Source organism: Erithacus rubecula, assembly GCF_903797595.1.
Source record: "Erithacus rubecula genome assembly, chromosome: 3".
In the NCBI taxonomy this organism is placed as follows: domain Eukaryota; kingdom Metazoa; phylum Chordata; class Aves; order Passeriformes; family Muscicapidae; genus Erithacus; species Erithacus rubecula.
The window spans coordinates 60,367,171-60,381,853 of NC_136689.1; the positions used below are offsets into that span (position 1 = coordinate 60,367,171).

The 14,683-nt window shown below is 40.6% G+C and overlaps 1 protein-coding gene across 1 annotated transcript in view; it reads right to left on the reverse strand.

Annotated features, from left to right (window-relative positions):
- Positions 1-14,683, reverse strand: part of RNF144B (ring finger protein 144B) — an 87,729-nt gene that overhangs the window by 4,244 nt on the left and 68,802 nt on the right. The window contains exons 4-5 of the mRNA XM_079302213.1: positions 11,843-11,947; positions 4,070-4,130 (exon numbers count right to left, since the gene is read on the reverse strand). Of these exons, the coding sequence (XP_079158339.1) occupies positions 4,070-4,130; positions 11,843-11,947 (166 nt within the window). The remainder of the gene's footprint in view (positions 1-4,069; positions 4,131-11,842; positions 11,948-14,683) is intronic.

The following is a 14,683-nucleotide window of genomic DNA, read 5'->3' on the forward strand; positions in this document are numbered from 1 at the left end:
ACAGTCATCACCACATAGCAGAGAATGATAAATGCTCATCCTCTCTCTCACTTCCCAATCTTTATTCAAGGAATTTGGAACAAAGACCCAGCAGGGACACATTCACTGTTGCTCATTTGCTACTGAATTCCATGAGATGCAGCTGAACACTCACACCCTACAGAGCCTCTCCAGAAAAGGACTGTCATGCCTGCAGAGCTACCTTGTTCCTCCTCCTTCCCTGGGAGCTCTCTGGTATCACCACTGAAAATAAATAGATGGAGGAGATGTCTCCAAAGTCAGTGGAAATCCTGACTGTGAGATGGCAAAAGCCACCACAAGGTTTCTCCAGCAGATAAAATTTGTTGTTCCACTTGAAAAAAACAGCTGCACAAGAATCTCATATATATGTTCTCTGGCAAATTTTGTTGAAAACACATATGGATGTTCATCTTCTCTGCTGGCTGCAGGACACAGGTATACAGTGCTCTGACTTCAGGTAATTTCTGAGTTTGTGTCAGAGTGCTCCAATAGATGGAAAGAATTTCTATATCCATGCAAAGGCTGTCACTTATAATTTAGGCAGCGACAGCAAAACACCTGTACCATCTACCTTCAGCCATTTAATGGATCTAGTTGCATTCTTTTCTCTTACTGTCTTGCACATGCTTTATTTGCCTCCCAAAACCAAACAAATGCTTTGCTTTCTACTGAATGAAAGCAAAAAGAAAATAGTTCTCAGCTTCATATGTAGGTAGAAGAGAGCCATGGACAAACAAGTAACGTTTCATATTTATGTACTTCTAAAAAGTAATGCCCTGACTGAGAAGTCTTTATTTCTCCTGGTTCCTTTGGTGTCTCTTAAAAGAAACCCTGAACTGGGTAAGACTGTGGGCTAGTACTTGCTATTGCATTTAATCCTTCACACAATAGGTTCTACATGTTTTCTGTTGAAAATTCATCTTTGGAAACCTAAATTCCCCTATCCTGTTTTTGGGTGAAAGACAGAATGTCTGGTATTGGCATCATCAGGAGGAGGAGAGCTGGGTTGTAAACCTGTTTTTTATGAATTTGTTGCAGCAAGATGTAATTCATGAGATGAAACTCCCTTCTCTCCCACTTCCTCCATTTTACAAAGAACCTACAGATGGTGTTTTGCAATCCATGCTGTCTCATACTGTTTGGTCTACCATGCAGTAAAAGCGAAACCAGAAAAAACTAAAAGGGCACAGCCAAAAAAAAGGAAAGACACTATCATCCTGCTCTGGCAAGTTGTCCCATCTCTTGGTTAGGGCCACTTCTCTCCCAAGTCTTTCCCTGCAGCCAGTTCAGCCACAGCTCCCTCCACTCTTGGGAAGAAATCCCTCCCAAACAGTGCCAGCTTTGGGCAGGGATCTGGCCAGTTTTCATAAAACATGCAAGCAAGCAAGTGAGATGTGGGTGGCAGACAGGGAGAATGCAGCACCCTGAAGAAAATTATTTCCTGCTCAGAAGAGGTACTCACTGAAAGGATAAGACTGTCACTGTATTTCACAGAAATCTCCATTTAAAATGGACTACTTTTGAGTCAGGCATAAAATGGAGATTCTCTTCATCTACCACTCAGCCTACTGAGTCACTGTCACAGAAACAAACATTATGCATGTGTCCTGACCACTTACCATTCCTCTATTTCTTTACTTCTGTTGACTACATCAACCCCACCCTAACCAGACACAGAGCAATTCTTGTTTCTTCTAATAAATATCCTTCACAGAAGCTCTGTGGCTTGGACCTGACTGGATGCAGAGAAGTTACAGATATGCAAGGAAATCTTGTTTTTAAAAACACATTTGCATTCTATGAACACAAAACCCACAAGAGAATAGCACACTGTCAGTGCATCTATTATTGAATGTAATGATTGTCTATAGATGCACCATTCTATACCAATTACATCTCATTATGTTTTCACACAATATTATTGGCCCATTAAAAAAAGAAAGCAATGAAACTGAGAAAAAATATATTCTATTAACACAGCTAGCACAGATGGGGGATGGAGAAAATAGCTGTTAGAAGTATAAGTCGTTTTTCAGGTGTCCCAAATTTTCCAAATTCAAATCTTCACAATTCATCTCACAATGGAAAATGTCTGGAAGGGCTCTACCAATCCCTTGAAGATCAAGAAGGAGTTTCTGGGCAGATTCTGGGTCAGAATTCATCCCCAGCAGATGCCATCAGTGAGGTTTGTCACTAGTTTCAGAAAAAGGGTGTCAGAGCAGGGCAGGCAGGCTTTGCCAGGTAAGGCTCAGGTGTGAGAATGGAACTCCAGGCCAGCAGAAGCTAATAAGCCAAGTCCTACTGACAAGTGCAGAAAGGTTAGCTTTGGGGACAGAACTAAATCCAGGACAGGAAAAAAGGTCTTGGCTAGGGCTGAGATTAGTGCTGGGTGTCCAGGTCAGAGCTTTAGCTAGCAGGAATCATGGTTCCCAGACATCAGTAAGCTGGATTTATTGCTGGGGCCAAAAGACAAGGCAAAAGGGCTATGTCTAAGTCTGCTGCTTGGACACCAGTTTTATCATAAAGGAGCAAGGACTGGTCTTAGAATCATAGAGAGATAGCAGAGGTGGAAGAGGATTTGTCAGACTTAGGTAAGAAAGCAAAGGAAAGGAAGGTTTAAAAAACAGGTAAGTTTCAGGCTTCTCTGTGTGGGAAGCAGTATAAAAAAATATGTACAGTGAGTTAAACAAAAGATCATGAGTTCAGCTTTGGCTAGTTTTAGAGAAGGAGATACCAGGAAACCAATAGTTTCAGAGTCTTAACAGATTAATGTATTGCAAGAAACTCTGTTTCTTAACCCTTTAATATGGTGATTTAGCAAGCTCTGATTTCCACTGTCTAGAACTGTAGACAAGCCACCAACTAGCTTATGAACTGGAGAGACTTTGTATGGGAATTAAGAATAAATAAGGAGGTGGCAAAACAGGAGAAAGAAATAAAAAATTAAATCAAGGTTTGGCTTTTCTTTTTTTTTTTTTTTTTGACCAGAGTGCCTGAAAATCATGGCTACAATCTGCACTTGCCCATAATCTCTGGGGCCTATTTGAGTATTTTGCAGTTTTTGTACTTTGTGGTCATGCACAAGGACTCATGTCAGATGAGACTCTGTAAAATCCTATATATTCTTCAATTAACTTTTCAAGTGCATTACTTTGCCTAATTTTTACAGACCTCTGCATTGTCTTATACAACCCATCTGCATCATGCAGAGCAAGAATACAAGTCTTTCAAGGAAAGAGGCAGAGTGGGACAGAGACTCTGACACACCACTCTGCACACTACCACACACTGAGCTCTTGGAAAAACACTGCACCTTCCAGCTGAAACTCTCAAGCTGGTGACAGTCTTTAAAAGCAGGAATGGGATCTCATCTTTCTGGCTAGCAAGTTTCTTCTTCAGCCTTGGCAAGGAACCATCTCTTGATGCTGAAGGGTTACCTCTGGGCATTGGAAAGCTTGGCCTCAGTGAGACCCTCAGTTTCAAACTTCTTTACAAAGCAGGACTTCCTCAGGAATGAGGGGACCTACTATTCCTTGGGAAGAAAAACTCAACTAGATGAACACACACGAGACTTCTGCAAAGCTATTTTGCAGGGATGCTTGCAAAACTTCACCTAGCATTTCAGAATATGTGTTCCCCAGAAGCTCTGAAGCTCCCTATGGATGTGTACAAGGACTGTGTGCCCTGGCCTGCACCAGCCTCTAGCACCCTGGTAAGTTCTACCAGTACAACCACCTCAAGGACCCAAAATTAACATGCCATCAGAAGAACAATGGAGCCCCAGGCACACAATGTGAGAGTGCTGCCCACAAGCTTGAGTAAAAGTCTGATAATTCATTAAGGTGTTGCTTTTTTCATTCTGGAAAACAGAATTTCAAATTTGTCTGAGGAGCACAGCCAGACCTAGTGAATGCAGTTAAACTATTTCAAAGCAAAGACATCTTTTCTGTCTTTCCTTAACTCACTCAACAAGCTCTGTCTCTGCCATATGTAACAGTGCTGCCTCCACTGACAAAAGAGAAGGTAATGGAAACAAAAAGGTTCACACCTCGTTCAAACTTCAACCTCTTGTATAACTCAAACTGGTCAACGGGAACCAAACAGGCAATCTGAAATGAGAAATACACAAAAAAAAGCATTAGAAATACAAACTTTACAAAGTTAATAAGCACTATGTTCTACACACCTACTTTTTTGAGCTGGCTGTCAAATTCACCTTTTTGTTCCTGCTTGCTTTCAGCACCACGTTCTTTCATACCCTGACTTCTTCTCCAAAACTTAAAAATGTAGTTCTTAACCTCCCCTATTTCAGCCACACAGCCCAGTAGTTCAGCCCATGCCTTTCTTACCACATACACAAAAACCTTGTCTGTGGATTCCGCATTTACTTCAGGCTTCCCAGTTTTATTTCAAGTTGGTTTAGTGTAACAAAGGGTGACATGCTGCCAGCCCTGGAGACTGCAGCACACTGTTCATGCACAAGAATACAGCTCAAATGAATGGTTCTTCATTCATGTCTCCCAGTGTTAAGGGCAGGGGTCAGAGCTCTCAGGAACTGAAAGCCAGTCTGGTTTCCATTTTTTATTCATTTTATGGGGTTTGGGCCAAGTCAGCTAATGCCATTGCAGTTGGAATTTGCCTTAGACACGGAACAGCCTATTGGGAACCCAGCTGAAGTTAACAAATTCAGTTGGCACAGACAAACAGGCTTTGCTGATACATTTTACACATTACCCTAATTAAACTAGCAGCCTAAAAGGCTAAGTGCTCTAATCTCCAATTAACACTCTACGTAAGAACACCAAGTGCCCTATTTAAAACTAATAATCAAACCTGCATACAGGGTATGGAGGGCTTGAAAAGAAACTTCACAGGCAATTCAGGAGTCATGTGTTTGTCAGATTCAGAATGTGGGATCATTCTCTTTATCTGATCCATTTGTAATATTGTACCAGCACTGGAAATATTTTTCTCTTTTATAGAAAATAAACCTAGACTAATATCAGACCTGGGATCTGATAATTTGAAGTACTGTGAGACAGTGTAGAACTGACAGTTTCAAAATTACAGGCTTTCAAATCTCACATCCAATATCCACAGTCCTTTGGATTACTGTAAAGGGCAAAATTTGCCCTCAGTGAAATGGACACTGGCCCTTGCTGTCCTTCTTGGTCGTGGGGTATAGCAGTCATGAGAAGAAACATAATGACAAAGCTACAATAAATAGCCAACATCATGCTGTGAATACATTTTCTTTCACACATGGAAAAAAGAAAATAAATCTGTGTTATAAAATACAAAATTGCTTTATTAATATCTCAAATCAATTGGACTTGATTGCACACAACTGTATTTTTTAGCAGATGCTTGGATCATTTATTTAACTTAAGCCAGAGTAATACAAAAATGAAAAAATGAATCCAAATTATATCAAGATTTAATAATCTAAAGATTCATATGGCTGTAATTAATTAATATTTAAGATTAATATGACTGTAAGACACAGAGATTTTTCTGGGAAACTCTTCACCTGCTCATCAGAAGTCAGCTGAAACACTCTTGGAAAACATAAAGAAACTGTATCAAATAGGTAAAAAGAGTCAAGTTTAGCAATTTCAGCAATGACACAATCATTTCAGTTTTGCCCACTCCTCCCCAGGGCAGCCTCACATATAAATAGTCTGGAAAATGAAAAGAGTCATCTGCATTTCTCTAGCTGGGTGAGCATTGGCAACTACTTCAAATTTTCCTTCATTACAACTAAATTAAAACAGTGAGTCTCGATGCTGTAAGAGCCACTTGAGTGAATTGTTTAGTTGGCCAGGGTCCTTCTGTACTTGCTTTTACTTCTAACAAACAGTTTTTTCAAGAGCCATTCTATTGAGCCCAGAATTTCCCATGTATTAAAAATCAGCCTTTTTGATTGCAGTGGGAGCAGAGTTATGCATCTTAATGCAGATTTCAATAGGAAGCAGAGGCAGTGCTGAAAGCTTCCCATTCTCCTGGGGAAAACTTGAGCTTACCATGCCAGTTTTCCCCACTGGCTTCACTCAGCTCCACTCTTTTTCCTACATATCCTCTTCGTAACTCAGCTTTCCCCCCTCCCTGTGTGCAGCTCTGGGAGTTGGACACATGCAACCCATCACCCGTGCCAGTGACTCCCACAGGCTTGGAAAGACCAGGTCCTGATGGCACCCACACACAGCTCAGGCTGAGAGGTGCCCAGCCAAAGCCTCTCATGGATTTAGTGTCTTTAGGCATGAGGAAAACAATGCACAAATTCCTGCTGCCTGAATTCAGAGCCATATGAAAGCTGTATGTGCATACTTAATTAAAAAAAAAAAAAAAAGCAAACATGACTCTCAGGTCCCCATAAAAAAAACCCAGCAAATCCTTTCCTTGGTGAACTTGTAATCCCATTTACACCTTCCTAATCAAGGACAGTCATAAGTACAATAAGGGGATTAGATGTTTATCTCCTCCTACTTGGCATCAGTCTAAATGTTCATTTCTGGACTTCTCAAGCCCCACCTGGGTGTCTGTCCATCCCAAACACCTCCTCTCCTGCACAACCACTCATGTCTCTGGGCTGCTCAGGGCATGGAAATCGGGAGGCAGAAAACCAGCAACGCAGCCAAAGGCAAAGAGCCAAAATAGAAAGACCAAGAGCAGACCAGAAAACAGCCTTTTCTTATTCTAGGCTATGAAATTATTCAATGTAGGAAGAAATGCAAGAGTTTGGCAAACTTTTTTTTTTTTTAATACTGGGGGTTTTAATTAAAAAAATACAGGCAAGAGCTCTCCTCTCCTGTAAACATCTTGATCGAAGACTTATCAGGCTTTTTGTTAGGAGTTGCAATTAGTTTTCTGATTTCCCATGCCCTGTAAACAATATTTGCAGTTAAAACACTTGCTATAGAGCAGAAGAACACACAAGAGCTATTGCTAAGAACAGCAGCATTCACCTGAAGTAAAAATATCCATGGACAAAAGCAAAATTTTGAAGGCTTACTACCACAAAGGGCTCCAGCTGGACCCTTGTCAAGCATCCAAAAATATAATGTCATGAAATGTGTCACAATAATCAGGATCCCTGCAACTACATGAGACAAAAGAGCAAAGAAAGGAAATTGAAAAGGTTCAAAATAATTTGGTTCCATCTACACAGCGGGAAACTTTTCCAGGCAGTGCAGTAACCAGGACCCAAGGAAGAACAACTGCCCTGTTTTTAAACACTGGCTACCACAGTGGAAAGGGAAAATCACTGCTCCACCTATTCTCTGGCTTTCAAGGGAGATGCAAGGAGGCAATCAAGCAAATTGAACAGATCTTACTTCCTTTCACACCCATATGAATCAAACCTTGATAATGCCAAGGGAGGGAAGTTCAGCAGGACAAAAGCTTCTCCCTTTCTCACTGCAGCAAGCAGGCAGCAAGGGCAGATTCTGCACTGGCAGAAGTTTGCAAAGGGTGGCATTGCCCACCTCTGCCAAAGCCCCACCCACAGAGGCACTGTCTTGTTTTGCAAGCAGTGTAAAACAGTTTCAACAGGGGCTCTGGTTTGCCTTTGAAAGGGGAAAGAGAGCTCAATCTCTATATTGTTGGAAATTACACCCACAACTTTCTTCATCAAGCTACCACACTCACTAGAGTCATAATGAAATACTAAATTATTCAGATTCTCCATTAAAGAGCTCGTCTCTTATTTAGCAAGAAATAAAAACAAAATAAAGGCTCTCTCACTTGCTTCCCTCGGTTTTATTTCAAAACAAGTAAATAAAAAGAACAAAATTTTTATTTTGACCCTGAAAAAGATAGGTCAGCCTGCAGCATTTCCTCACATTCATTCTCATTTTATCACTTCAATCTCCTCTGCAGCAAAACGTAAACCAATTTCGAGATTAAAAATAAAACTGGTATTTTAAACTGAGTCCCAGCGGGATTTTGTGTTTGGCTATGTATGGAACATAATGCAGTTAAGAATTCTAAGATCTGGGTTACTGTCCTATTTCAGCATCACTTTACAGAGTGCTGACAACCTCTGTCAGGTTAGCACTGGTGTGGATCACAGATTTACACAGGCAGGGGGACAATGAGCAGAATCTGCACAGCACGCAAAGGGGGAATTCTTGACAAACTTGACAGCCCAAATCAGTACCTCCTGTACTGACTGCTGCACAGCTTTAATCCAGATCAGATTATGTGTACATGGACCACTGCATCAATGTTATAAACCTTAGAATAATACAGAAATCAGGAACAGCAAAGCACAATGCCCTAGATATTATCCAAGTGAGTACTGCATTAGGAATCCCTGTGTGCAGTGAAGACTGACCCTGAATCCTAGCTTACCCTGGTGACTGGATTCTCACCAAGCAAAATCATTTCAAGCTATGATAAATTATCCCTTATTTAGATTAGGGATATCAATGGAGCAAGTTCCCAAGAGAGACAGAAATATTCTAGACAGAAGAAGTCTGCATGTTTAAAGACAACTGCATTAACATAAGATGTTCCTTCTACCTTCTGCTTCCAGGAAGGAATCCAAATAATCTTTGTTTATTGTACCATTAGAGCTTGAAAGGGCAAACATTTTGTTTAACAAGACTGCTTTGGAACTCTCCTTGTTTTGTGTAACCAGCTGTTTGAAAGAGAGTCTGTAGCCAAAACCATTGCCTTAGCACCACCACCCCTCATTTCTTTCTGCTGAAAGACAGCTATACTAAAAGCAGCTGCTACCTAGATGTATTAGGTCAAGATATGACCTAGGATTGCACTTGATTTCAAGCACTTCAGTGGAACAGTTCCTTCTGTTTGAATGAACTATTTGTCAAAACAAAAAATCCTACTGGGAAGTATACCAGTTTCAACTTGACTTTGTTGAAGGAAAAAGAAACCCAAGCCAGAGGGATTTCAGAAAACGTATTTTCAAAGTACTGAGAAGTACGATTGCCTAGTTCAAACTACTTTTCACTTTATGTATTTTAAGAACAAAAAACCTGGAACATTTTTTTCTGAGGTCCAGAGGGACCTCAGAAAGTAAAGCCTTAATTCCCACCATCTCCTATACTCTATGAATAAACAGCTTATTCCCCAAGCACTGATGAAATATTCAACTGTTTTAGAGAAACACATTCTTACTATTCACACTTGCTCATTTCTTCATGAGACATACAAGAAGAAATTCTATTCTGCGTTTAAATTGTTAACCAGAGTTTTTGCCTCCCTCTATCCCCCAAAAGCAACAGAAGAAGAATATTAATCAGAAGCAAGGCAAGATCCTGGAAAAGGCTCTAGTAATTTAGTACAAAACTCGATGAACTCTTCAGAATTTTACTGAGAAAATAAACAGGACTTAATTCTGATTTGTCTAAATGAAGACAAACAGGCCACTGGAAAGCACTGAAGAAATGTTACACACCTTAAATAAGGACCTTTAGAGGGAAAGAATAGGAATTTTCATAGCTATATTGTGTTATATATGCTTATAAGCTTTGTTATTAATTGTTTAGTTTCTTTATTGAAGAAAGCTCAATCCAAAATAGAATGAAGGCAATGAAGAGGCATTCCTTCACTTCAAATTATGCCAAAATTCACCTTCATCTCCCTTGTGCAGGCTATGGCAAAAGGAATTTTAAAAGCAAATAAAACAACTGCTTGAGCTAACATAATGAGATGTATTTAGCCCAAAGTATGGGAACCAATTTAGCATCATGTCCATGACATAGTTTGAACTGTTATTTTTTCTCCAAACTGTAACAGTACCTGATGAACAGCAGTCACAGCAGGTCTGTGTGAACAGAACATGACATGAAAAACATGACTTTTCAAAACAGTGATGCCATTTTAGAGAGAAAAAAAAAAAAAAACCAAAAAAACCAAAAAAAGGGCCTTTTATTTTTGTTTTTCCCCACAGTACAGGCAACATGTCATTCCTCATACCACGGTCCTGGTGAAGAACCTTGTCCTGCCAGAAGCCAGAGACAAAACATCCAGACCCCCCAGAGGTCAGAAGCCTTATACTTCTACACCAGGAGTTTGAGAGTGTGTAAGGAATAAACTGCAAATCTAAACAGTACTTCCATGCCAAACAATAGCCCTATTTAAGCACATTCTGTATCATTTGATAAGGTTCTGCTTTTTTAAGAAAGAGCTTTAAAAGGCCACATTTATAGGCCTTCATTTATAGAGGAAAAAAAATAGAGATTGCTTGTATATAAATCTGCAGTTTACATACTATTTTTTAGACTGTGAATGGAGCCAATCTATTCTTTCTGTCATTACTGTTTTCTCTGGATGGGTTTTTTTTCCTTAAATAAATAGGTATTTGGTAAAATACATAAGCAGTAATTTTAACCAGGCTGTGGATTTGTTTGCTATTCAAGCAGAAGGCTTGTGTTTCAAGCACATCACCAAAAGGGAGTGTCAGAACATTCAGTCATCCATGGGACACTAATGCACATTTGGGCTGCTTAGTCATTCTGCTGTCAGCCCAAAAAGCACCCAAGGATTAGGCCAGTGGTCCATTAATACATGCCCCTGGAGTGTCCTTTACTAAGGGGGAATATATCTCTCCTAATCCCTATAGCATTATAACCCTGGTTGAACAGAGCAAAATTCTTCTTGTCATTTGGTAATTTTCCTTTAAAAATACATTTTCAATAAAGGCTAGATGCCTCCAATCTGCTGCAGTGGGTTGAAGGACACTGCTACACCCTCTCTGTATCTTTGCAAAAAGAGGAGAAAGGGAAACAGCTGGCTGCTTTTCACAATAGCTGGATTCAGCCAAAAAAAAAAAAAAAAAGGCTCCACATATGCCTGCATGCCATGACAAACATAGCTGAAAGTCCCATGCCCCGATTCAACGAAGCACAGTATTTCAAATGTATGCTGGAGAGCAGGTCTAGATTTTTTTCTAGAGAAAAAGTAATTTTTGGTATAGGAAATCACACTCAATTATGGCATCTGAATAGGATTATATACTTCTGCAGAAATTATGGCATCTGTATGCATAGGGCTCAAGAGAATCCAGAAGGAAAACTTCTTCAGTTCAGGGATGGAGATATAATTCTCCTTGATTTTATTCCTGCAAACAAATGCTGAGAGAATGCACAAAACCAATCAAAATCCCTTAGCCATCTTATTTTCCTGTTGGGCTTTTTTTTGGGTGCTAATTGCATTCTCAGACCCAGCAGGGACATTCCTGCCTCACAAAGCAGGCAAGCAAGCATCCCTTGGGTGTATCCCAAGAGATACCTTCCATATCTCTTAAGACCTACTTTTACCTGGTGTTGTGCAGGTACCTTTCTTTCCATATAATTATACAGCCCTGCATGATTATATTGGACTGCAAATTGGTTGCTGCACCCCAAGATCAACACACACAAGGAAATTCTGGCCTTGCACACCATCAATCTGAGTTCTTGCTCTTAAGAAAGATGCAAGAATTTTAGTGTTTGCAGTCAAATGAAATCTGACTGAACTGACAGCCTAATGGAGACTCAGCAATTCTGGCACACAGGGTATTCTGGTGAAGTCACCTGCATGGGGAATGCAGAGGCTGTCCAGATGCCAAGGGAACTTCTCCCTCAAGGCACAGAGGGAGGGAAAAAGGAGCAAAACCCTTGAAAAACATCTGTTTGTTTCTATCTCCTCTTGTCAGTCAGGCCTCTTGCCAATAGCTCATTAAAGGTAATTAAAGGGAGAGAAAGTGTATGCTTATATTTATTATTATGCAAATAAATAAATTCAGAGGATATATGTTTAAAAAAAAAAAACTAAAAGAGAGAAAGGAAGAAAGAAGTATGAGAAGTACAGATACCTCTGCTTCTTGTAGTGTCCCATGATTCAAGCATACCATGTCTGGACATGTGATGGGGGAACCACAACCTTCTTGAATTGCCAGCTCCATGTACTGTTTCAGACACTAGAAACAAGCAAAGAAATGGGGGGAAAAAAAAAAAAAGTTATAGCCCACATGTTGGTAACAACCAGATGTCAGAGATGGTGTGCAGTTCCCACCTTCACCGCCTTAATTGGCTGTCCTGAAGCTCCAGCACACAGCAAACATCAATTATTATAAGTGTGAATGCTACAAGTCATTACATTGGAAAGAATGCAACAAAGAGCAATTAATTATGCATGACTTCATCTGCCAGGCACTACGTTTACCTAAGTCAGCAAGTCAGACCTTTCAGCCCTAACAACACCCCTGCTCTGCTAAACTGGGATGGGAGGATTTGGCATGGGTGAGGATCTTTTATCCTAATTAAACAGGCTTCATGCCTTTGTTTTTCCTCCTATATTCTTAATTCAGACTCTCAGTCAGAAGTCTCCATTGTAGAAGAACTCATTTACAAAAAAGGCACTACTCTTCTCAGCTGCACAAAATGGGAAAGGGGTTTAACACCCCTTTATAATCTGTCCTAGGTTAAAATCTGTCCTAGAAGATGTGCAGCTACCAGTTCTTCCTCTCCCTCAACTCCCTTCCCCATCACCACTAAACAAATAATTTCCATAATTTATAACAATTTATCATCAGCCTCTACCCTATCTAAAGTCTATTTTCAGCATGGAGGTCACTTTATGAATGTTTCCAAATTGTTCCATCCCAAAAACAGCAGGTTTCCCCTTCGAGCTCAAAAAGCCCTCTATTCTCCCCACATTTTATTTGGCATGCCAGTTTCAAATATATTCAACTAGTCTTTATAACACATATTATAGTTTTCAGTAAAATCATGGCATAAGACTCATGCAACAGACCAAAGAACAGTGATTGAATTGTTCCTCCAAACTGCACAGATAAGTAAATAAAGTCACTTCTAAACAAAACAAAACTACAAAGTCTCCTCAAAATAATGGCAAAGCATATAATAAATTGCAAGTCACCATTAACAGAACAACAAAGCATGGACTTCTGACAGATTTTGGTATCAGCTTGCACAGTTTACTGTAAATGAAAATAAACATATGTTATGAAAAGCAGGACTAATGTAGTTTTTTCCCTACCAATATTTCATGCTCACATTACAAACCTCCTTCCCAGTACTGCTGACTTCTTTCCTTATTGCCCCATCAACTCTCAAGAAATATGTCAAAGTGAAATATGGTTTAGAGACTCTGTCTCTCAGCCAACTTTTAGAAGAGGCACTGAGTTCAAAAGCTAATAGGTGAGTGATGGGGAAATCACAGCCCTTCTGAGTATGGCGGCCTTAGAGTCTTCAAAAAACATTGTTTTATTATTTATAGGCATTTAACATTCAACTCTGTGTTAGTCTGGACTATTCTGAGAAGGCCTTGCATAGTGAGGTCTGATTAAAGAAATCTCCTCCTTTTTATTTTTTACTGGAAAACTGACTCCCTCTTAACCATCAGGATAATTAGGATCTTTACAAATGGAAAAGAGATTTCCTTATTATTCTGTCTGTCTCTACTGAAATGTCCACATCCACATTTTGCTTAATTCTGATGAGTTATACAGAGATACTACCTCAAGCAAGCAGAATCATCTTAACTTAGTGGCATTTTAAATTAACTTACTATTGATTTGTAAATATTTGAAGTGTATTCTCTTAGAAGAACACTGGGATATAACCTATCTGGTAAGCTTTAAATATGTATCTCATTAAGCACTAAAGTATCCAGATCCAGCATGCACCCCTATAAGAAAGCAGCAGAGCAGGCTGTAAGGAATTGATGGTGCAAGCAGTATGTGGGAGGCAAGGGAGATACTCATAGGTGAAAAGCAAGAAAGAAATCGTGTCAGTCACTGAGGGCGGCATTAGCTCCTTGGGGATTAGCAGCCCAGATTTAATCAGGAGTTATTCTTTCACTATTCCAACAGCAGCCTCAGTGCCCTGTCCCATCTTCTCTCCCACTCCTCCCAAAGGCACCTGGGCACAGTGCTTGTACAAAGTCAGTTTACCCATGGGATCAAATCCCCCCCAGCACGGCAGCTCCATCACAGAGCACGGAGCAATGAACAGAACCACTGTAGTGCCTGGGAATGGACTCTGGTGACACTGGAGCTGCCAGGGCCCTGCCCACATCTGCCACCATGCTCTGGGCAGTGGCAGCAGGTGACACAGGGAAAGCCCAAAGAAAGCATGCCCAGAGCCCAGGGTGGCTGCCAGTGTCATCAGTGGTGCAGATGGAGGCAGTGGGTGACCTCGTCCTGCAGATCCATATTCATTAAGCCCTGAGAACTGCCCACAAGCTTCAGCACATACCACAGGAGAAACAGGGCAGCAAGTGCTCACTCCCTGTGCAGATGTCCCCCCTGGTTTGTACCTGTACCCAGCCCCCTCCATAAATAATGTAAACAGGAAATTCTGTCCTCAGAGTCCCTTCCCCAATGCCTGCACACGCTGCAGTGTGTTGAGTGCACTTCTTGGATACACGGGCAGAGCCTCCTTACATCTCACTCCATCTCCTCATGGGAGACCTGATTACTTTCTGGATCAAGTCTCAGGGCAGCATTTGGTGAAGGGCAAATGTTTCCCTCCCACCAAAGCATTTAGGTTGCCTTAATTCCTCAGCAAGCATGAGAGAGCAACCTTTTACTTTTGCTAAGATCCTGGGCTCTGTCTCCTCTGTGGTGCCGCCTGTTCTTTAGTAATTTGTTTTGACAGCATGGTACAGTGGATTTGTATTCTGGGGGCAG